General features: G+C 39.2%; 4 protein-coding genes across 7 annotated transcripts; 2 read left to right on the top strand and 2 right to left on the bottom strand.

The window, feature by feature from the left end:
• Positions 1-277: 277 nt before the first annotated feature.
• On the bottom strand, positions 278-2625 carry si:dkey-42p14.3 (EF-hand calcium-binding domain-containing protein 10). Its single transcript, XM_053426598.1, has 5 exons — positions 2545-2625; positions 1723-1882; positions 1068-1232; positions 689-779; positions 278-582 (listed from the first exon to the last, which is right to left on the bottom strand). Exons 2-5 carry the CDS (start codon positions 1823-1825, stop codon positions 537-539), a joined length of 405 nt encoding a protein of 134 aa, XP_053282573.1. The 5' UTR covers positions 1826-1882; positions 2545-2625; the 3' UTR covers positions 278-536.
• A 914-nt stretch (positions 2626-3539) lies between these two features.
• LOC128444246 (protein brawnin) lies at positions 3540-5862 on the bottom strand. The gene is made up of 3 exons (XM_053426599.1): positions 5705-5862; positions 5059-5185; positions 3540-4208 (listed from the first exon to the last, which is right to left on the bottom strand). The coding sequence occupies exons 2-3, from the start codon at positions 5164-5166 to the stop codon at positions 4089-4091; spliced, it is 228 nt and encodes a 75-aa protein (XP_053282574.1). The 5' UTR covers positions 5167-5185; positions 5705-5862; the 3' UTR covers positions 3540-4088.
• Positions 5863-6508: 646 nt separating this feature from the next.
• Positions 6509-12352, top strand: tdg.2 (thymine DNA glycosylase, tandem duplicate 2). Of its 3 annotated transcripts, none has more exons than XM_053426730.1 (10): positions 6509-6621; positions 8141-8454; positions 8667-8866; positions 9067-9136; positions 9926-10061; positions 10234-10316; positions 10433-10527; positions 10616-10787; positions 10979-11134; positions 11996-12352. In XM_053426730.1, the coding sequence occupies exons 1-9, from the start codon at positions 6611-6613 to the stop codon at positions 11083-11085; spliced, it is 1188 nt and encodes a 395-aa protein (XP_053282705.1). In that variant the 5' UTR covers positions 6509-6610; the 3' UTR covers positions 11086-11134; positions 11996-12352. The 3 variants fall into 3 exon arrangements, with proteins under 3 accessions (XP_053282705.1, XP_053282706.1, XP_053282704.1); XM_053426731.1 differs by having other exon boundaries at positions 6512-6612; XM_053426729.1 differs by having other exon boundaries at positions 6518-6921.
• A 1201-nt stretch (positions 12353-13553) lies between these two features.
• Positions 13554-22626, top strand: tdg.1 (thymine DNA glycosylase, tandem duplicate 1). Of its 2 annotated transcripts, XM_053426723.1 has the most exons (11): positions 13554-13693; positions 14259-14335; positions 16652-16818; positions 16982-17274; positions 17375-17444; positions 18974-19109; positions 19577-19659; positions 19756-19850; positions 20628-20799; positions 21090-21242; positions 21752-22626. In XM_053426723.1, the coding sequence occupies exons 2-11, from the start codon at positions 14277-14279 to the stop codon at positions 21877-21879; spliced, it is 1356 nt and encodes a 451-aa protein (XP_053282698.1). In that variant the 5' UTR covers positions 13554-13693; positions 14259-14276; the 3' UTR covers positions 21880-22626. The 2 variants fall into 2 exon arrangements, with proteins under 2 accessions (XP_053282698.1, XP_053282699.1); XM_053426724.1 differs by lacking the exon at positions 14259-14335.
• Positions 22627-22911: the final 285 nt, after the last annotated feature.

Here is a 22911-nt window from a genome sequence, read left to right as displayed (position 1 = left end):
GACTAAATAAGTGTTCTTTATGTGAGACATTTTATATCCAAGTTTGTGCCTGACATCTGCATTTGAGTTTGACTTCTGTGGGACTGCACAATCGTCTGCACCTCCCTCTTTGACTCCCCTTATCACAGGCACCACAATATACCATCTTCTGTATCAATCGTCCTCATGTGTGAGTTGAGTAGAATAAATAAATGTGCAATTGAAAGATGTACTACTGTATGTAACTTAATTTTTTATAAACATCATAAATGATATTTGGAAATATTTTTGTCAGGATTTGAATAGATTATTTGGATCACTTTGGCTTCACAACCTCCAGTTGTAAGAAGAAAGACCATCACTGCAAATTTCTATCAATACTTGAATGTGTGAAACTACCTTAAAAGAGTATATACAATATCTAGTTTCATAGCAATAATAAAACAGGCTCATTTGACCAAACGCAGTTCACTCCTCCCAGTCACATCCAGATGCACTTCAAGATTATAACACTGGATACATAAATATCAACTGGGTGGGGGCGAAAACATTGATATTCACAGTTGTTCATATGTTGCTGAGCTTCTCTGCAGGCCTCGCATCCTGTTAAAACAAAATAACATAAACGTCTCTTCATAAGATGGTGAACTTTAAAGTGTTTGTTAGTATTATTTTGTCATGATGTTTATAGTTTAGAAGCTGCCCTTACGCTTCTGTTTTAAAGGTCTCACAGGATATTCTGTCTTCATTAGCACCTTCAGGACATTCATCAAAGTCCTTTATGCCCAGTGTGGTCAGAGCTGTGGAGAAACAGGATCAGTTCATTATGAATTGACACTTGGCTGAAAAACACATTTACGTAAATTCATAATTAGCCTACTACGTATAATTATTTTCAAATTAAAGGTTCTGATAAAGAAAACCTGAATACATATGTGAAAAATAAAAAATGTCTATAATTTCCCCTGGTGACCTGAGAATTATGTAGTCACTTTGAATAACAATCATGTATTTTAACTATTTTAATGGTGTGTGCAGTGACAGTCCCTCGACCCAGGAAAATATAAAAAGTGTTCACATGTGCTCACCGTGCTTGTATTGCGCAAAAGTGATGTGTTTTATATTGGAGGGGTCCAGGATCCCTAAGACTGAGTCCAGGTTGGAGTTGTTGAACAGATTTGGCCCTTGACCCCCGCTCTCTTGAGAAGTCTTTAGCTGCTCCAGCTGCTCAACAAGAAACTGCGTGGGATTCTCTGAATGAAAGAATCAATCAAAACACATAATATAACATGACTATTGAAGTGAAATGATTGATTTGGAGAAAGTTTGAGGCCAAATTCTGAACATCCACAACTCCTGGATCAAACCGGGTATGATCAAGAGCTTTAAATATTATAGCAACCCTAATCTATATTCAATCTAAATACGCTTTGAATACAAAGTTCTCTATAAGTCCCAGAGAGGACGATTCCAACATTGTGGTGGAAGTCGTAACCTCAGAGACACACAGCAAATCAACGATGTAGTTTGCAGTTCTTTGAGGATGTCGTTTGTTGTGCATTAAACAGATGTGTTCGAGAGTAAACTAGACATCATGTATCTGTGGCTGAGAAGCTGCGCAACAACTGGTCCCGGCTTCACATCGCTGTGTAAACAGAGTTTGAACGCCAACTATCGCCAAACCTATTCTTACGACACAGCGCTCGAGGGCGTCGTGGGTGAACCAGAGGAATCATCTCTAACCAGGTCTGTAGAAGAAGAGCAGACTGCTCAGGTTTTCCAACAGCTCCATTATTCGGTGTCTTTTCAGATATTCTGCAGCGTCTCGTTCTTTCTCCGTCGCCATTTTCTCTTCCCGTTTGTTGAAACTTGTTGCTATGATACCAGCCGTGGAGGAGCGCTGCTGTCAGAGAAATGGAAATAAAACATCTCATTCATTAATGATTCATTGAGCTACAAGAAGGAGAATTAATACATTGGTTTCAAAAGTGGTTAATCTACAAATAAAAAGACTAACTTTAATTCATTCATTAATTATTTGATATTTTAACAGTCAATAAAAGAAACAACAGAAAAAAATCAATACGTAAATCATTTATAAGCACACAATGAATTTACAAAGAAATTCCTTTTTTTATAAAGATAAATAAATAACTTGATTCACAAAGTGAAAAACGTCCATTTCACAAACTGTAAGCTATAAGGCTTATAGTAATAGAGTAGTTCCTAATAAAGGATAACATAAACAAGTTAATTGCTCAACTCAGATCTTCAGGTAATTTCACAAACATTATATAAATGGTTTCCATAATCGCTTCATTACTTTCTCTGAGTATGCATACCTGCTCTATTAACGCGTTATTTATTTCCACCAAAAGCCAAATTGTCAGACTATTTCTGGCATGTTTTAATGATTTTTTTAATTTTTATTTAGCATTATCTACTACATTGCTATACATGTGTACGACTGTGCCTTATTACTCCTCAAAAGACTCTCATAGACGTCACGTGACTCAAGCTGTTGTCTGACTGATTGTACCAATGGTGTGGTGTGTTTTCTCTTACATTGAGTAGCAGGTTGCCTCTTTGGCACCAAGGGAAAACCGCTCTGTCCCACCTGTGTATGAGTGAGTCATTCCAACTCCTGGGGGCTGTTGTTACACATATGTAGGTTGAGGGATATTGAACACAGTACACCGAAGTTAAAGCAATTTCGTGTAACATGGTGTTCGACGAAAACTCAGTTTCGATATGACTTCATCATCAATGTCTTGAGGCCCTTCTGACGGAGTATGACATGGTCGTGGTCATTGGTCAAAGAAGAATTAATCAAAGTGTAAGACGTGCAAAAGAAAAATTAAGTTGTTATAACTCTGATGTGCATTGTCCAATCAGATCCAAAATTCTGTAAAATGATCAGAGTCTCGACCTAAACAGATCCATTAGTCTGTGTGTGATAGTGCAACGTACTGGCAACAGGAAGTAAGCGTAGTTTTACAACTTTAATCCAATTTACATAAATTGTTCATCCATTTTGAGAAAAATTTTATAAATTCCCTGGGTTATGAGCAGTCAGTCAATCCTGCTAAAGTGGCTGAGAGTAGAATAATTTGGCCTTGACAGGGACAGTTTATTAACATGTTTACATTATTAACATTGTATTTATTCCCATTGATTTTATGATTGCTTTCATCTTTTCTTCTATTGAATAAAGCACATTATCAACAATTAAAATAACCATCTCTTAGTTCTACTGTGTGACACTTTATTATATTATTGGTTTAAATTGCCAGTAGACTGTCCTCAGTGATGTACAAGCACAGATTGTGTGTGATGAAGCCAGACTCATGATGTCCAATCAGATGAAGGTTCTTAAAGGTTTTCTCTAAATTAAAAATTTCCGAAGCAGCAAATATATAATTTCAGCTTGACACTCTTTACAGCACATGCTACATCTGTTATATGTGACAAGGAAGCTGTTGTTAACTGAGTATTTTTCCATGCCAGTTGGAGTGCTATTGAAAGGTGAGCGGCGAAGGCTATGGGAAGAAGACAGTAAGGACTAGACAAGTATCTTTAATCTCACCCCAGAAGAATTAGGATGTGGTTCAGGGTAATTCAGAGGTTGAGCAGGAGTCCTGTATTGCCTGAGTGACACCATGTTGGTCAATCGTCAAAATTGTGTATTCATTTTGCAGATCCATGTATATTCCTGGGTAAAATATTTACTGGGATATTTTTCATCGAAAAATATTCTTTGTACATAGTCAAAACCATAAACAACTTCATGACCTTACAGCAGTTGCTGTGTGTAGCATATTTCATCAATCTACAAATACAAAGACAATCAAAAAGGATGTAAATATGTATTGACAACAGATGGATACAACTGGAAGTAAAAGTTAAGGTCTTCATTTTGGGCAGCAAATCTCCATTGTTGTATTCAATCCCATTCGTTGGATCTATTGTAAGAAAACGGCAAACACAGAAGATCTCCATTTACTGATGTTCCAGTTCACCCAGGCATTCTTCAGACTCTAGCTGGTGGCAAAAACTGGACAAAGTCTGCTCGATGTGTGTCCATCACACAGAGGACGTATAACTCCTCATCAGTCCACTTTTTGTTCTTCTCTGAGCTGCTGTAACGTAGCAGCAGCTTCTTCTCTGACTCTGTATCCCTGCAGCTCTGTCTGAAGCTCCCCGGGCCTTGGTGGGATATCTGGTATACTCTGAAAGAGCAGAACAGCAAGTATTGTTAAACACACCGAATGAAAACAGAGGCCATTCAGTTGGTTGCAGTATTTTTGTAGTTTATTTTAAAATGTTCACGTCTAAACTAATTATTTGACACGTCAACACCAACATTAGAGATCGGGTTGATGGGTACCGATTCTGACACAGTTGTGCCAGATGTTTGCAGATTGGTTTAGAGACCTGTCTGAATCATCGCTAATGTACTGTATATAAATTAAAGCCGCAGTTTTTACCCCTGGAGTGTGGTGGCGGGCAAAGGACCTTAAAAACCTGGTTTCAAGTGACCAGATGAGGTGCAATATGCTGGGTGATTGTTAAATCCAGAATCAAGGCAAATTCTGTGAGCTCTGGGTTCGAGGAGAAATTTACCTGTCTGTGCACAGAGGAGGAGTTTTGAAAGGAAGGTTATTTAAGGTCTGAGTGTATCCAGCCACATCGCTTTGTTTGCGACTATGTAGACATGAACCAATCCTAATAGCCCCTCATATTTGGTCGTAATATATATGAGAGAAATCTGGGTTCCTGGTGAAGATTTCAGATGCTTTGTTCACTTAGTAGATGCATAATGTATGTAAGTAAATGTATTTTGTTGTTTAGTAATGGTACGAATGGTTATGAGTTTATTAATGTTTTTTATCATCCAGAAAAATCATTAATTCAACATCCATCTATGCTTCCATCCATTAACCTATAGTGAAATTCTAAGTCTTTTTCAGTGACCTCAAAGGATACATCTCTTGTGTTGCATTGATTTCATCTACAGAGCATGCACTTAAAACACAGACAGGACATTGAGGGGGGGAAATGGTTTCTTTTGTCCCTCACCAGATCAGGTAGGTAGTACTGATGGACGACCTGTGCTCCTGCAAACATGGCCAGTACACTGGCTCCAAACATCCTCAGGTACCGAGGCCAAGACACACCGGCTGGCATCCTCACACACTTCCTGCACCTGGAGAGAGAAAGACTTATACATTTATAAAGCACATACATAGAGTCAAGGTGCCTGTTGCCCGTATAAAGAATTAAAAAACTTAAAAATAAGTATAGGGAGCAAAACAGTACAAATGCAATTAATAGAAATGTGTGCAATAATACAATAAAAAATGATATAAATACAAGGATGGTATGACATTAGATTTCGTTTTGTTCAATGGATGGGGCAGAAGCATTTAATCTTCCTCTGCACTCCTTTTTAGCATTGGTTAGCAGCATAGTTTAGCAGCATAAGTTAGCAGCATAGCTTATTAGGATAGGTTAGTACCTTTGGTTAGCGGCACAGGTTATAAGCATAGATTATAAGCATAGGTTGGCAGCATATGTTATTAGCAGCATAGGTTAGTAGCCAAGGTTAGCACCTTTGGTTAGCAGCACAGGTTATCAGCAGAGGTTGGCAGCGGAGGTTAGCACTGATGCAACAGTGGCACAAGTTGAACAGACAATGGTGACAAAGACATGATCTGAACCTTACCTGGTTTATGTCACGGTCATTTAAATAAGCAAAGTGACGCTGTTTTCATGAGGTTTCAAACATTAGTGTCACACAGGTCATGCTGTTCAGCTGACACGGAGATGGTCTGACAGAGTGAAGAGCTCTCACTCTTTCTTTACTCACAGAACCAACGAAAACCTGAGGTTTCCGTTTCCCCACTGCATGTATTTGTACACTGTGTATTTTTTGTTAATTTACGTGTTGAAGACGATAGTTATTTAATTCAAAAACATTCTAAGCTTCAATGATTAAGATAACCCACTCGCTGGGTATTCTGCTGCGATGAGGTTGCATTTAATAAAAGCAATCTCTACGTAGTGTGTGAGTGAAAAGCTGATATCGCTAGCTGAATAATATTTGGACCTGTTTAAGACACTTAAACCGGGGGGGGTAGTAACAAGAAGTAAATAATAATCCAGATATTAGACTGATTCGTAATATGACACCTCCTATTTTCTGTGTCGTCCAGTTTTTTCACCGTGGAGTGAGGTTCTTTATAAAAATGCACTTATCTTTGGCTGCTGCCTTCTTCTGCGGCATTAACTCATGTGGGATAAGACTTCTACCACCATCTAGAGGCAGCGGGAGGATGTGCAGTCTGTGAAGCGTACAATAGACCTGCTTTGTTCTGCGTGTGTTTCGTGATTTTTAGAATAACACAGAATCAGTGCTGTTTCAATTATTAATAATGATAATAAATAATAATCGATCGTTTGCGGTGGTGGCTTGATTTAATGGTGTGGCTAAACGTGCACCTCCAAACCACGAGGTGGCGGTAAAGCTTGACTCAACCCGAGTAAGCGTAGACGTCGATCGTTTAAATGGTCTTTGTTTTGGGAGGACTACCAGCCCCCACGTCTCCTTATTTGAAAATTACAGAACAAAATGTATGACAGGTACGTTAGTTTGATCATATGGCTTCATGTTTCGGTAATGAGTCGCTCTCTTCCGGGTTCCTCACCGTTGCGTTTTGTTGTTAGCTCACTGTTGAGTTAATGCCTCCAGCTTCCTGTCTTCTTTGTGCCTGCGGTGTCTGTTAACGTGCTCCAATATCCACACAGTTCGTGTTTACTACTGTTTACATGAAAGAACGCGGCAGGTCAGTAAATGTTCATCCATTCAAACAAGTCGACAGTTAAGATGGAGGAAAACCAGTTCACATCACTGACGGTTCCCTCGGATTATTTTCAGCAGTGGTGAGTTGGTGTTGGAGGGGCAGGCAGGTCCTGGGTCTCCATTGTCATGCATGAGGTGGACAATTTAAAAATCATCTGACACGATACCATACACACCCCTACACTTTATATATCCAGGTTTGTAGCTAGTGATGGTACAATAATGAATGGTAATTAGATATTCCAATAAATAGAGGCTCCTGTTGTAGGACTATTATCTTAAATCTTAGGTATTATTCTATTATTGTGTCATGAACTTTAGGAGGACACATGTTTACAAGACATCAATATTTAGTGTGGGGGGGAATAGTAATAATGACAATAATAATCATTTACATTTTGATTAATGATTCATTTAGGTGATTTTTCAAGCAAAGAAGCCAAATGTTGACTGGTTTATTTGTGGTAAAACCTTAAAGAGACTGAAAGAATTTCTTTCATTTGTATACATCCTGTCAAATCAGTCCATTTTGGGTTTGGTCTGTTGTTCAGACACATTAAGACATTTAAAGACATTACTTTGGCCGACACAAATTTGTTGTGGTTGTTTCTCCTCTATTTTGGAAAGTTAACAGACTGGGTGAAGGATTAATGTAGAAATTAAGAGTCAGATTAATAAAAGTGATCTTTAGTCACAGCTCTCTCATGAGAGGTATCCTGCAGCTGGTTTGCAGCATTTAAAAGGGCAGCAAACAGTCCACCATCACGTGCTACAGGCTTTATAAATCCACGTGCACTCTATCTATTTCCAAACTGTAGTATGGACACAGCCCTAAGAAAAACTCTTCAAGTGTTTGACTTGTAGTTGAATTCACATCAGTCACAATCATGCAAGTCCTATTAATTGTTTGTATGTCTTCACTCTGTTCCAGACAAATTTTACTGTAGTGAACAATCAATGTGGAGTGTTAAAATAGTTTAAAAGAAATGTGTGGCTGTAACAAATACATGTTTGAGCTAAATATACTCAGAAAAGAGCAAATGATGTAAATAAAGGTGTAATGAATGAGATTCAGAGGAAGCAAACCTGTTTACATCAGCGCATGTATGTTTGTAAGTATTGTGCCTTGTTTACCTCACTCACATTTTCATGCACTGCATCAAACGTAACTTTTTGTTCTTGTTTTGTCCAGGTCAATGTTATTTTCTGTTGTTGCTCACCCTTCTCTCCTTTCTCTCCGTAACCCTCTTCCTCCTTTTTGTCCACTCCTCTTCTCTCATGCACCCTCTTCTTTTCCAGGTACCAGTCCAGCCAGCAGCACCCTGAGGCGCAGCATGTGATGCCTTATCACAACATGGGCTATCACACAGAAGGTCCCAGAGATGAGCTCGTCATGGCTGAGCTATCTGTCCATCGGGAGCAGCCTCATTATCAGGAACCTTTTTACCAGAACTACCCTGCAGCCCCAAATCACTACCAGGAGCAGATGTACAATGTCAGGGAGCAGCAGCAACCTCTCGGCGTCCAGCATCACTCTCAGCATCATCATGTAATACAGCAGCAGGAGCAGCAGAGTCTCCAGCACCAGCCTCAGCCGGCTGGCCCACCTCAAGGTATTCAAGATGTTTTAAATCAAATACATTTCCCCTCAGAACACAAACTGAGTATAAGCTGCAGTAGGTCCCTTTCAGCCATCTTTATAGAAGTTAATAGTGTAGCCATAAAATGTTTGTAGACAAACAAACTACAAAATGCCAGCATGCATCTTTCAGTTTTTTTCTTTTCTGTGTCATATTTCCCACCTCACTCCTCTTCTTTGTCGCAGTTGTGACACCAGTGAAGAAAAAGAGAGGCCGGCCTCCAAAGCAGCAGGCGGAGGATGGCGAGACGCAGGAGGAGGAGGATGAGGCCGAAGCAGCCAAGAAGGCCAAGAGGGCTCTCAACCGCTTCAACGGCATGACAGTGGCTGAGGTCATGGCCAAGACCCTGCCTGACGTTATAACCTACAATCTTGACATTCTGATAGTGAGTTATTTAATGGGGCGCCTGTTGAGAATGTATTTGTTTATATGAATAATTGGTGGGTTAATGTTGTTTGTGACAATTATACAAGGTAAACCTCCACATTTAAAACCACTCTACACATAATCAACACGTAATGTGGTGACATAAAACTGTAGTTTTTAGGTCTATTGCCATAGTAACACCTTCATGTTTCTCCTCAGATTGGAATTAACCCAGGACTTATGTCAGCCTACAAAGGACACCATTACCCAAACCCAGGAAACCATTTCTGTATGTTGAAATTCACTTTCTTTACTGACGTATATGCCAGTATTCACTATTAACTGCTTCTACCCTGTTTGACCCGTTCGTGGTGGGTTCATCATTACAAATGTTTGTTATGCTGTTCAGATTTGTTGTAATTTCAATAGCCAACAGATACCAACGCCTCCAGGGACCTAACATTATGATAGGATACAATTGAACTTTGTAATGTTCAAACCAGCCATGTTTGTGCAGCCATATAAATGGTGTCTTGGGTTTGAATTTTTCACTGTGTATAAAGTATATAGCTGCAGTAAATCAGTGGAAAATCAGATATGAGGAATATGATGTATATGCTTGACACTGTACAATTTGGAAACAACTCTTTGTTCACATTTAAGCTTTTTAATGGGTCAGTTAACATTTTGGGGCTAATAGTAAGTATCTGGATGCAAATTCTAATTTATCATCAGTGAAGGTTTTTTCCCCGACAGGTTTTCAAAGTGAGACGTCGCTAAGATCAGTGTGAACAATAAGCTTTTGGGGCTAGATCCTGAATAATATTCCAATCACAATACTAAGTATTTCAATAATCTTCTGCGTTTATTATCTTAGTCTTTTAAGTCTCTTTGTGTCGTGCACCGTTTATCGCTAAAAATAATGATGCTGCACACCTCAGCAGGTCATAGCACAGAACATCATTTTACAGAGAAAATATTTACTGATTTGTGATATCTATCATCAGCTCAATAGGTCATACTGAAAAACAGACCTGCTCATTGTCCTTGTATTTGCTCAATGTGCTCTTCTTTACAGGGAAATGTTTGTTTCTCTCTGGTCTAACTGACCAGCAGCTCACCTTCATGCATGATGAGAGCTTGCCGGAGACGTACAGCATCGGCTTCACCAACATGGTGGAGAGGACCACGCCTGGCAGCAAGGACCTCTCCAGGTCAGGGAGAAAAACACACATTGTGATGTCTAGTTTGTAGAAAGGCAGTTTCAATTACAATTAAGAAAACACCACAGTTTGGTCATTAACGTTATAGTCTAATCTAATTCAGTGATTACCATGAAAAGAAAACATTGAAAAGATCTTTCATGGCTGTAACTTTTTTTTACAGTAAGGAGATCCGTGAAGGAGGTAGACAGTTACTCGACAAGTTGCAGAAATACAAACCATTAATAGCAGCTTTTAATGGCAAAGGTAAAAATTATTATAACAATGAAATAACTACTTTTCTCAATTTCTGTTCTTATGTTTTTCTCATAAAGTCATTGAATAAGTTTGATGGAAATAAATATATATATAATCTTTTGCAGGTATTTATGAAATCTTTTGCAAAGAAACATTTGGTGTGAAGGCAAAGAATCTGGAGTTTGGACTGCAGCCCTACAAAATCCCGGAAACTGAAACAGTATGAAGAAACAGTTCTCAAATAATTCTTAAAATATACTCAACAATTCACACAAGCATTTTCAAAGTATATTTTGTCTCATCAATAGGTGTGCTACCTGATGCCCTCATCAAGTCCGCGCTGTGCCCAGTTTCCCCGAGCTCAGGATAAGGTGCATTTCTACATCAGGCTGAAGGAGCTGAGAGACAAGATGAAAGGTTGTGGACCCAAACGAGAGGTGGAAGAGACTCAGTACTCCTTCGATCTGCTGCTAGCCAAAGGTAAACAGTTTCTACAATTCATCGTACTGCTGAAACACAGGTGTTTTATTCATTTTATGACCTGTTTGGCTGCAGAGTTGTACTTGCTTTTTGGGATTTTTTGAAGCAAAAGCCTTGTATGTCATTGTTAGTTTGACAGACACATTTAGATCTGGATTCAAATTTGACCTCCTCTCCTATTTGTTTTGCAGAGGATGCAAAGAAGATGGCAATCAAAGAAGAGCAAGTGGATCCAGAGTATGAAAGCTGTAGTGCTCAACATGACGACGTGAGGCAAAGCAGCAGCGTCTCCAACTAAAACAGGCTGAGGAGAGGAGAAAAACTGGCCTCTTTCCCGTAGCACACAGGTAGTGCAGTTACCACATGGTTTCACGTGAATTTAGATTTAGGATGTGGACATAAATATTTCAGTTGAATATAATAATACAATTGTTGACCTACAAGACACGGGCCACCAGTCCAGGGTGTACCCCGGCTCCAGCTGCACCTGTGACCTTTACAGGATAAGTGGTGTACATGATGGATGCATGAATAATGTGACTGTGAAAATGACTGCAAACCATTGTGACAGATTACCAGTGGAGGAGGAAGTATTCAGATCGTTTACTTAATGAGTAGAAATGCCATCATTTAAGAATACTCTGTTCTATGTCCTGCATCCTTAATTCTGCTATAAAAAAAAGCATACAATTATCTACACTTTATATTGAATCATTATTATTATTAATGCATTTACATGTTGGTCCATTTTAATGTTGTAGCTAATTGTGGTAGAGCACATTTCACTAAGTGTTTCTACTAGTATATTATAGTAATTTCAATTGATTTAGTGTAAAATAATTCCTCACAATTGTAATTAAGAACAGTATTTCAGTAAATATTCTTAGTTACATTCAACCCCTGTAAGTAACTATCTATCTCAAGCAAGTCCTTTTGTTGTTGTTGTTCTACAATACTTACATGAACTGAACCAATGATCATCCAGTAAAAACTGATTTACCAATAACATAAACAATACCATGCTTTGAAATTCTTTTGTGTGTAAATATACAGTTTGCAGCCAATTGCATAAAGCACACTAAAACACTGTCACGATTCTTTTAAAGACCTTTTGTGTGTTTTCTTGAAATGAGATAATATGCGGAGCTCTTACCAATGTATTGGTTATAGGCTTATGCATAATTCATTGTTAATGTGATATCTTGCAGAATCCCTGCAGCTGGAGATGATCCCTCAACATTTACCAGCCGCATTGGTTGCCCGATGCGTCAGTAAGAATAAGAAGCCCTCTGATGACACCCCGAGAGAAGAGCAGTCACACTGTTTCTGACGCATTGCAATGTGACGCACAAACAGTTACATTTTCTTACTCCGAAGAAGACTGTGCATGTTTTTGGTGTTTTTTAAAATCACTATTTATTGCATTTTTAAGGTGTGTGTCCAGTGACTTATTTTTGTATTTTGAAAGAATGACATTTTATGATTTATCAGCTGTATAAATAGGTACTTGTACTCAACAATTTCTAATCTGTTATTACAGAGTTATTAAATCTCTTCTAACGCTGCCACATGTATCGTGTGATTGTCCAAAGTAAAATATGTGAAGCTGCAACTGATGAAACACTAACATATCAAAACCATTTTTTCCCCAGCAACCTTGTGTGAAATACACTGCTGCATACCGCAAACTGAGCATATAGCTGCGGGGGAAAACACGGAAAAAATTGGAATAACTTATGAATGTTTTCTCAATCAAAGCACACAATGAGGATATGCACTTTACAAAAGCAGTCACTAACCCACCAGCCACATTCAGTTTCCCATTGAGTAAAGAAAACTCAAGTGAACTGACAGCATCTACCTCACTCAGTGTTTAATACTTGGTCTGGTCGTCTTCTTCTACAATATTACGATTAATCTTTTGACAGACAGAACACCCCTCTGTTGTGTGACTGTGAGTTATGATTTCCTCTATACTTTCTCATTATATATATATATATATATATATATATACAGGCTCTGTTGATGACCTAAGAAATCAATGTTTGTTGCTATGTGTACCGACCAATTGTTATGTTGAATGCCACGCTTAAGGCCCGATTTAAGCATTGTTCCGATCTAATTTTGCATTGCACACCTATCCTTGACACTGTGGTTGAACACATACAATATGTGTTAAGGTAATTTAGGCCTCCAGACACATGCTTAAAATGGAGGAGGCCGCAGATCAGTATTTAAAACTCTGGCTGAAGAAAGTCAGTATCACAAGAAGGAATGGAGTATAATCAGGTCCCATTGACTTATCGTGGATAACTTCTTTATAGTATGGTTGCAGTGAAGAAAGGAGAATTGAAAATCAATAAAAATGCAGTATACCACAAACGCTTTTTTTTAATTTGAATGATTTCAAATGATGATCACTATATTTATATTGTGTAATAATAGCTTTTGGGAGTAAACAGATAACACAACCTTATTTAAAGAGAAGCTGTGAACACTGCGGCGAACCAGCCAATCGAATACATGCTCACAGAGTTTAAAAGTCGAGCAGCTCATACCAATGATAAGTAGGTGCATGTGGTTATTTTTGGTTGCCATTTATGAATTCAGTTGGCCTTAAAAATATTATATTCGACCATGCATACATTAAAAAAAAGGTTTAAATATCGACCAGTCTTTGATTATCAGCTTTGAGGCATTCATTTGGATCGTGGTTAAATGTATTTTCTTTCCTCCCCCCCGCGTCTCATACTTGAGCTCCTCCGGTGTCAAAGTTGACCGGCAGGACTGTCACGTCTTTGTTGCCTCTGTAGCGGCTCTGGTATTGTGAACAGGAGACCGGGCTAGATGGGAGAATAACAGTTAATTGTACAGAGGAAACCCATTTGAACTCTAACCCATAACAGGTACGTGTAATAGCTTCATTCCTGCTGAGCCGCGTGTCGTTTGCTTGTAAGGGAATCTTAATGGAAGCGAATCAAACCGTTCATCCATGCTAGGCTAGTTTAGCAGCTAGCTGTTGGCTAACACTAGCTGCACTTGTGGCAGAGCTACTGAAGCGCTGTAAACGAGCCCATTGATATGATCAGTCCAATAAAGACACATCGAGGATAGAGATTAATTGCTTAAAGGTTGAATCCACCTCCAGTTACTAAAAGTGTGCCTGTTTTAAAATGTTTTAAAGTGTTTTAAGCTGGTTTCATCCGGGTTTTGTGTTTGTGAGCATAGCTATATGAGAAGGGACCATTTTATGTACATACAGGATTTGGTGTTTCATTGAAATGAGTCAGCAACGTTTTTAAAATGTCATCGTCATCTCTGTTGCTTTCTGTTTTATATTTTTCGTCTCGTGGTTTGTGTCGCTAACGCCTGAGTTTGTCTGCAATGCCCTGCCACATGCGTTCAGTTTCATGCACTGCCAGAAACCACATGTACATCACCTCAACATTCATATTGATTTATTTGATAAAGTCAAACCACCCCCAAAAGATGGAAGAAAAGCTGAATGGATCACTGCCTGTTGTGTCCCCGGAGTATCTTCATCAGTGGTGAGTCTTCCTCCTCACCACCGTAGTACAGGAGTCACATGATGGCATCACAACTCTGAATGGCAACGTGTGATGAAAGTGAATTGAGAGCATGTGCTCCCAGCTGAACTTTTGTAAAAACCCTCTTACCCCCACAACGTCATTTCGATCGTATACCACACGACGATTTATTTTTGTATAATATTTGTTTGTTGAATGGTGTCATTTAAAGGTCTAGTGTGTAAGATTTAGGTGAAAGGGATCTATTGAAAGAAATGTTATATAAAATAATCCTAGCGATGTTTTCACGAATGTGTTTCATCTAAATTATACAAATTGTTGTTTTATTTACCTTAGACTGGGCCCTTTTATATTGAAATACTTTATATTTACATCAGGGGGGGTCCTCTCTATAGAGGCCGCCATGTTTCTTGCAGTAGCCCAGACTGGACACACTAAAAATACCCTTTGAGTGTTTATGAAAAGATTACCACAACTTGGAAGGGTCGGATGAGGTGAGGGGTGTTCAGCTGCAACATGCAACTTCACCACTTTATGTTACTAGATTCTAAACACTGCAACTTTAATTGTGGTGTACTACAGGCTGAACAACAGATGAGATGTCTCACTGTTGGGTCATTCTGTGTCAAATCATCACACTTTAGGGCTGCACCATCACAGATATTAATGACAAATTTCATGCTGATTCGGTCACATGAGAAACCGATGGACCAGGAATGTTTCGGGCCCCGGATCCCAATCAAGTGGCTTATGAAATTCGAACTTTTTGTGGGGACCCTCTGACTTTGACTGGCCATATCTCCCTTAGCGACACAATGCAAGATTCCCTCTCGATTATACCCAGGCTCCAGCTACAGGTGGGACGCATTGTTTACTGTTGCAAATGCACGTTGTAGTCTGAGCCTCCCCATTCACACAGCTGTGTGTGCATTTGTTTGTAGAACGTTTGCACATTCACTGCACTCAACTCAAAGTAGAGCAGTAGCGTACAAGTTAAGAAGCTAACACAGCAAGCGAGCAGCCAATGCATCTATTAAAGTCTCGACATCAAGCGTTTTAAATCCCATCGAATTGTTTGGCTAACTTGCCAACTAAATCTATCATAATGGATTTACCTGCTAGCGATAAACTAGCGAGTCAACACTGAACAATGTCAAGTAACCATAACAGTAGACAAAGCAAACTAGTAAAAAGTATGACTTACTTGTCAAACAACAACAACAACAACAATGCCAGGTCGTCATCTGTCCTGAACCCTTAAACTGCCAATGAGTGAAATATGCTCCGATATGCACTCTTTCACTTTCCTACTCTGACATTTTATTGTTTCCTCTGAAAAAGTTCTCTTCAGTTTCTTTGACTGCTCTGCCATGATAAGCGATTTCTTAAAGCTAGCGCCTCCTCTTGGTTGCAGGTCATCATGTTCACGCACAGTACACCAGAGCTGCATAGTGCACTTCTAGGCGTCCATTCTTTCTGTTTCAAGTTATCGTACAATTAACATGATTTTGAAGCTGTTATTTTACTTATAAACTGCTTATTGTTGCTTTAATTTAGGTCACAGAGAAATGGTTATATTAATTAAAGCACTTTTCCAGCTTCATATTTATCAGTATCAAATAATATGATAAGTTAAAGTGATAATAACAGTTGAAGTTGAATTGCAATATATGTATACATACAAAATACCAATTCACCCCTTTACTTAATGGAGAAAATACAACATGTGTGAAATCATGATTTTATAGTTAAATGTTAATCCAATTTATTGCCGAACTTATTATAATGTTGAGGTGGTGGTGTGCGGCTCAACAGTGTGATGGTTTTTCACAGAATTACCCCATTGCTGGCTGAGAGGTAAAAGTATGGGTTTTCCCATGTGGTCTGGAAATAAGTTGCTATCAACTCAGTTGTCAGTTTATTATGTGCAACAAACCTAAACTAAGACCAAAATAGACCTGCAGTGACTTCTAACTTCAGTAAGATTGTAATGATCAGTTTTAAATGAAACCATTTCTGCCTGTAGTTTGGTATGTTGTTGATATGTTTTCTAATGTTTACACCTTCATTGACATTAAGTTCCCTGAACTATTCACTCCAAAATTACTTTTAATAACTTGGACTTAATGATTAGATCAAGTAAAGGAACCAATCAGCATGTCTGTTATGCTCAGCCAAATGCAGAAAATGTTTTTTTTTTTTTTTAAATCCGAGATATAGCACTTCTAACTTCAGCTCCGACCTCAGAGTAAAATCCAGTGGTGGTTTTGCTTTGTTGCATGAATTATTTCTACATGTGTCTTAAATCTTCTTCAGGGTTCAGTCTGCTCAGCAGTTCCACGCTCTACAGGCGCAATATTCAGGCATCAACCACAACCAACAGTTTCACTACTCGGATACACAGACGGGGGACGCAGCCATGGCCAACATGGCTAATCAAGAGCCCATGATGGATCTACCAGAACCTGCTAGCCTTGCAAAAGGTAGGGTGATCACTTTAAAATAAAACAACCTTATTGTATGACCTAGTTGGTTGTGTGTCATGGCCAAAATTTCAAATTGTCGTTAAGTGTTTACGCAATGGGTACCTTTATGAAAATAGACGGGTCTTCCTTTTGATATCCTCCTTCTCACCTCCTCTTGTAGCTCCAGCCAAAAAGAGAGGCAGACCAGCCCAACCCAAGGCACCCAAGCCACCGAAAATACCTAAGGCACCAAAGCCGCCTAAAGAACCAAAAGCGCCTAAAGTACCTAAAGCAAAACCCGGCCCTAAGCCAAAGAAGGGCGCCGAGGCTCCAGCAGACGGCAAACAGGAGAAGATAGATGAGAGCTTCAAGAAGGTGAAGCGAAAAGTTGACCGCTTCAAGGGAATGACAGAAGAGGAAGTCATGAAAAAAACTCTACCAGACCTGCTGGATTACAACCTAGACTATGTCATTGTAAGGATCTTTGTCCATCTATTTTTTCAGCACAATCGAGCTCCGTGGGTATGAATTGGAGATTGCAATCTTCAAAAACATCTGCAATTTTTGCTTTCAGATTGGTATCAATCCAGGGCTGATGGCAGCTTACATTGGACGTTATTTTCCTGGCGGGGGAAATCATTTTTGTAAGTTTTGTGATGATTTTTTCTTTTCTTCTGAGAAAACATTGTTCCTTTTCTGCTCTGGAAGAATGATCAGAGTTTTGGCGTTTCAGGAATTTTTAAGAAAGTCATAAATGATAGTGTTTTGAGGGAGCATATTACCTCTGTAAGGCTTTTTAAGTTGGGACTCTTTTTTGTAAAGTGGGCGAATGTGGCTCAGGAGGTAGAGCTGGTAGATCACTAACCGATGGTCAGTTGTTCGATGCCTGGCTCCTTAAGTCAATGTGCCAAAGTTTCCTTGGTAGAGACACTGACTTCTTAATTCCACGTGATGGCTTCTTTTTCTTTATGAGTGTGAATGTGTGATAGAAAAGCGCAGCATAGAGTAGGGCTGTATGAAAGGGCGAATGAGATCTTTGTAAAACGCCTTGAACAGTTGATAAGATTAGAAATCACTATATAAATGGAGTACATTTACCATTTTACTAATTGAAAGGTCAGTGGTTTGATCCCTGACTTCTCTAGGCCAAATATTCATGTATACTTGGGCAAGAAAGTTAGGGTTGATCGCAGAACATAATTGATGCATGTTTTCCGCTATGTTCATTGTTTTAGCGGTTTTCCACCGCTTCCTCAGGATCAGGTCAGACCCACATTAAAGGTCCGGCCGTCGTGTGTCTCTGTCAGAGGCTGTTTCCTCCTCACTCTCCCTCTGACCTGCGCTCTGTTTACACTTTAACAATAAACCCAATCACTGATCAGAAGTTATTAGGACACGTGCAGGACTGACGTTTACTTTGTGTTTGTTTGATTCGCTCTCAGATTTATTAGACACATGTTTAAACCTGCTACACAACACGAGACGTAACGTGAAGCACACAGACAGGACATTAAAGTTACTAGAATGATCCAGACTCGTGGTCCAACATCTAACCCTATTAATAACTAAATGCATGTGATTGTCAGTTAATTTGTGAAGAGGGACAAAGACGAACCCACACACACACACTCACACTCTCTCTCCTGCAGACGGAGGTTCGTTTGCAGATTATGATGCAATACTGTGTTTAAACTTCATTGTTGCAGTAGAAGCGACGCCCCGTTTATCCAGGAACATAAATATTCATTCAGCAGGTTTTTATAAAGATCAGCTCTAAGTGTGATGATTAGAAAAAACCAGAGGAGCAGAGTCTCTTGTTGACCAGCGCAGTAATGCACCCTCAGTGCAGTGGCACAGGGCCACCTTGATACAGTAAAGGCCATAATAAGAGTTTGTCCTTTTTAAGCCTTAGACACAAGTCTAAACTGAATGAATGTCTAATCAGTGTGGAGAGCACTGACCACTGTCATACACTTACTTTTGTAATCAGATTTTTTTATTTAAAACTTTATCTTGTAACAGCACAATTGTAATTACAGTTACAGTCATATTACTTTTATACTACTGATTGTATTAACTGATGAAAAAGCTGCCATGTGCAATAATATAGAAAATGTGGATGTGATAAATTGATACATGCAGAGATTAACAACTGGTGACATATTGATTTCAGGGAAGTGCCTGTTTCTGTCCGGATTTACTGAGGAGCTGCTCAACCACAATAGCGACACCAGCCTGCCTGTCAAGTACAAGATGGGCTTCACAAACATGGTGGAGCGGGCAACACCAGGGAGCAAAGACCTCTCAACGTAAATACACGGCTCAAAGAAATCGAAGGAACACCTAATAGCCACAGTATAACACCATGTCAGTTCAGGAATATCAATCCGTCCATTAAGGAAGCACAAGTGATTGTCAATCACTTCACCTGCTTTGGTGCAGATGAAAGAGACACCAGGTGCAATGGATGAAAAAAGCTGGACATCCCCCACATCCGTGTGGTTTTGAGTCCAGCCCTCAATGGGTTGATGATTTTGGTTTCCATTGACTGTTGTTACGTCATTTTGTTCTAAACAAAATCAGCAGGAGATTTTCAACTTGTGTGTACATGTAGAACACATCAGTGAAAATCTGTACTGAGCACAAATAGTCTGAGTTCGATTAGCAACCAGGAAAGATAGTGGCTAACTGTGTTATGTTATCTGAGATCTGTTATCTTATCGAGAGCTTTGCTCTATCTGTCTTTTCACCATGTCTTTTTCTTTTCTCCCAACAGTAAAGAGTTACGTGAAGGAGGCAAAATTCTCGTAGAGAAGTTGAAGAAATACAAGCCTCTTATTGCTGTTTTCAATGGAAAATGTAAGAACTCATTCAATACAGTGGGGGGAAAAAACTACTATACAAATATTCATTTAAGTATATGAAGGTAATCATTTTCTGTTTTCTTTTCCTCAGGCATCTATGAAATGTTCTGCAGAGAGATGTATGGTAAAAAACCAAAGAAACTTGACTTTGGTTTGCAACCACACACGATCCCAGACTGTGACGTGGTGAGAACTTAAAAGCAACACAACATTCACAGATGTAGATGAAAGTTTGATACTTTAACACATTCACTTCTCAACTGCATGAAACCACTGTGGATTTTTTTACACCATTATCACACCTTCAGCCACATTTCAAGCTGTAGAATGTTATCTGTTTATCTGAACTCATTAATCAGTATCATTTATCAACATACTTCTCAGTAAATAACTGATCACTGCTTGATATCAGTCAGAGATCCGCGAGACTGCTAAAAAGTACGAATCAATAATTCAGTAAGTTTCAAGAAATCTAAAATATTTGTTCAACATAATGAAACACTATGTAACCTTAATGAGCAACATCGCCCCCTGCAGCCGTGTCTAAGGAGCTAAGTGGAGTGAATTCTTCTATAAATTTTCTATTTTAAAAGTTTGCTCGCTGAATATCCCAGTTAAATGCTGGTTTTTGATGACCTCTAGGATTCTTAGATGCAACTATCAAACAGTTACACACTTCTCACAAAAGATACAAAAGATCGCACCCTCCTCACCAAACTTGCATAGAGCAAGAACAGACATTCAGGGTGCGGAGTGGGAATTCTCCTTAGTCCATGTCAGTGTATCATCAGCCTATTTGGAGCTGCTATTTAGGTTTAGTACATAGTGTTGCTTTAACAGCAGTTTCAAAGAGGAGAGCTCTGAGTTTAGAAAATTACTTTCAACCTCCTCTGAACAATTTGTTCAACTATAAATTCTGCTTTAAAAAAAAAACTTCTACTGACCATTGCCTCTCATACGCAGGCTCTGTATCTGATGCCTTCCTCCAGTGCTCGTTGCGCTCAGTTCCCTCGTGCTCAGGACAAAGTGCACTTCTACATCAAGCTGAGGGAGCTCCGCGATCAGCTGAAGGGCGTCAAAAAAAGCACAGAGGTTGAGGAGGTTGACTACGCATTTGATCTGAAGCTGGCTAAAGGTAAGCAGCACTGAAACATCAGGGGTGAATGGGCATGTCTTTGTGCCAAGGCAGTTACATTTTTCTTTTCTGAAACTTTTTACTAGAAAGCTGCAAAATAACAAACATAAAGCTTATCCCTACTTTGAGCATGGTTAAATATTAAATTTAAGCATTGAGAGGTACAGCATTATTGGCTTGACAGCGTCTGCGTTTCTGTCCATCGTGATATTAAAACCAAACCATAACTTTGGTTCGTGAATTCCGGCCAGAGCGGGACTGACATGTATTCTCTTTTTTTCCATCAACAGAGGATGCCAAGAGGATGGCGATAAAGGAGGAGAACTATGACCCTGGTTATGAAGATGCTTATGGCGGAGCATATGCAGAGAGAGGACCTGAAGAGGGCCCGGCCCAGCCCCAGACCAATGGTCACTGTACTTTCTCGACTGCAGAAAACACAGGTAACAGCAGACAGATACGGCTGGATCTAAAGGGGGGGGGGGGGCTTGCAATTTAGAAAAATACCCGCATCTCAGGTTAAAGTGTTAAAAAGTGGCATTTCTGAAAATGTTACCATTTCTGTGAAAGAAAACAGCTCTGCTAACATTACATTTTTTTTGTCTATTCAAAAACCGGAAGAGAAAATAATGAAGAAAAGCATTAAATCCTAATATTAAAAAAGCTGAAACCAATCAAATCTTTTGCCATTTCACTTATAAGAATTAATTAAATTATGCATCGATTGTCAGATTTGGTGTTGATACATTTTTAACTCACCATTTCAACTCTGATGTATACATGATCCAAAACAATTGTGGTTGATGCATTGTGTAATTGTATGGCAAGTTAAGTTTTAGCATCTGTCCTGAGGTGACACGGTATCTTGAGACAGGTGCCGAATGCTTTGTGGCGCTGACGAACCACCCTACAGATTCTGTCCCACTTCATGTTGTTTGCTATCTTTCCTCAGAAGGAGCACAGGAGGCGAGCACATCACAAATAGCAGTGGGCCAGCTTCCAGACGGACAGTGGATGACCCAGTCCTTCGCTGATCAGATCCCGGACATCGATGGTGGCGTGAAAGACGCCAGCGCATGAGGAAAGGGGCCGATAATGTCCTTGCACTGACATGCAGACACTTGCGCCAACTCAGTCCTTCACCTCATGTGTCAGGTCTTAGATTTTTATCAATTCTTTATTAGTATCCGAGTGGAATATACGCTCATAGATGGACTTTTTAGACCTTTTTGCAGAATGTTGTTCCTGCATTTTTATTTTTGGTTGTGATCTTGTATACATGTACGATCATCTTCATGGCAGTCGATTTTAAACATGTGAAATCAGGGACTTGACAATGACGCTTGACTGCCATTGGAGAAGGTCATGTATTTAAACATTATTTTGCCTTTCTGTACTGTACTGTAATATACTGCACTGTGGAGCAGTATGGGTAAACATTCACGTCTACTGTTTTTACAGTAGATCAAATTGCAGATGGTTATTTTATAGGCTCGGCTGCACAGTGTGAGCCTGAATGACCCTCTGTGAAATGAGGATTCAGCGAGCATTACTATTTTTACATTCATGGTGAGATGAACTGACCACGATGCAATGTGATCACTGGGTGAAATCAGACTCATCAGGCATGTTTGAGACACCACAGAGTGAACCTCCGACGAGCTTTTCAATGTTACAAAACCCAACCTGGTTTATTTGATCCGTTTATCGCTATTGTTTGCTTTAGGAATTTTAGAATTATGTTTCGTATGTTTACGGAAATGTCATTCACAAGGAATTTTATGAAACATTTGTTTATTAAAATGTCCTGATGATGCTTTTTCTAAATTATTGTTTTACCTTTCTTTGTATATGGAATGGAAAACGGATTTTTATTGAGAATATATAGAAGAAAAATTCAAGTTTAGTCAAACATAAATAACTTTAAACTAAGATAGGAGAGGTAGATGAACAGGTCTCATCTCGACCAAACTAGCTGACTTTAACAAATCTCAGTTAATCATTGGGTTTAATCCAATCTATACTCACTTTGCTTTCTTATAACTAACATACTTTTAAACACATTTAAAGGGAATCAACGTTTCTGCTCCTCAGATCAATCTCCACTTAAGA

The sequence above is a fragment of the Pleuronectes platessa genome, chromosome 7 (assembly GCF_947347685.1).
Source record: "Pleuronectes platessa chromosome 7, fPlePla1.1, whole genome shotgun sequence".
NCBI classification, from domain to species: domain Eukaryota; kingdom Metazoa; phylum Chordata; class Actinopteri; order Pleuronectiformes; family Pleuronectidae; genus Pleuronectes; species Pleuronectes platessa.
This window is presented reverse-complemented; position numbering and strand designations above follow the sequence as displayed.

Bases quoted from the DNA above. Each gene is read 5' to 3' on its own strand.
- si:dkey-42p14.3 (XM_053426598.1), bottom strand. From the start codon at position 1,825: ATGGCGACGGAGAAAGAACGAGACGCTGCAGAATATCTGAAAAGACAC. The intron at 780-1,067 runs GTGAGCACATGT...GTTTCTCCACAG, and splicing joins TTTTGCGCAATACAAGCACG to CTCTGACCACACTGGGCATA. The intron at 583-688 runs GTAAGGGCAGCT...TTGTTTTAACAG, and splicing joins GAGACCTTTAAAACAGAAGC to GATGCGAGGCCTGCAGAGAA.
- LOC128444246 (XM_053426599.1), bottom strand. From the start codon at position 5,166: ATGCCAGCCGGTGTGTCTTGGCCTCGGTACCTGAGGATGTTTGGAGCC. The intron at 4,209-5,058 runs GTGAGGGACAAA...CTGCTCTTTCAG, and splicing joins AGTACTACCTACCTGATCTG to AGTATACCAGATATCCCACC.
- tdg.2 (XM_053426729.1), top strand. From the start codon at position 6,833: ATGTTCATCCATTCAAACAAGTCGACAGTTAAGATGGAGGAAAACCAG. The intron at 9,137-9,925 runs GTATGTTGAAAT...TCTTCTTTACAG, and splicing joins AAACCCAGGAAACCATTTCT to GGAAATGTTTGTTTCTCTCT. The intron at 10,317-10,432 runs GTAAAAATTATT...AATCTTTTGCAG, and splicing joins AGCAGCTTTTAATGGCAAAG to GTATTTATGAAATCTTTTGC.
- tdg.1 (XM_053426723.1), top strand. From the start codon at position 14,277: ATGGAAGAAAAGCTGAATGGATCACTGCCTGTTGTGTCCCCGGAGTAT. The intron at 17,445-18,973 runs GTAAGTTTTGTG...TATTGATTTCAG, and splicing joins TGGCGGGGGAAATCATTTTT to GGAAGTGCCTGTTTCTGTCC. The intron at 19,660-19,755 runs GTAAGAACTCAT...TCTTTTCCTCAG, and splicing joins TGCTGTTTTCAATGGAAAAT to GCATCTATGAAATGTTCTGC.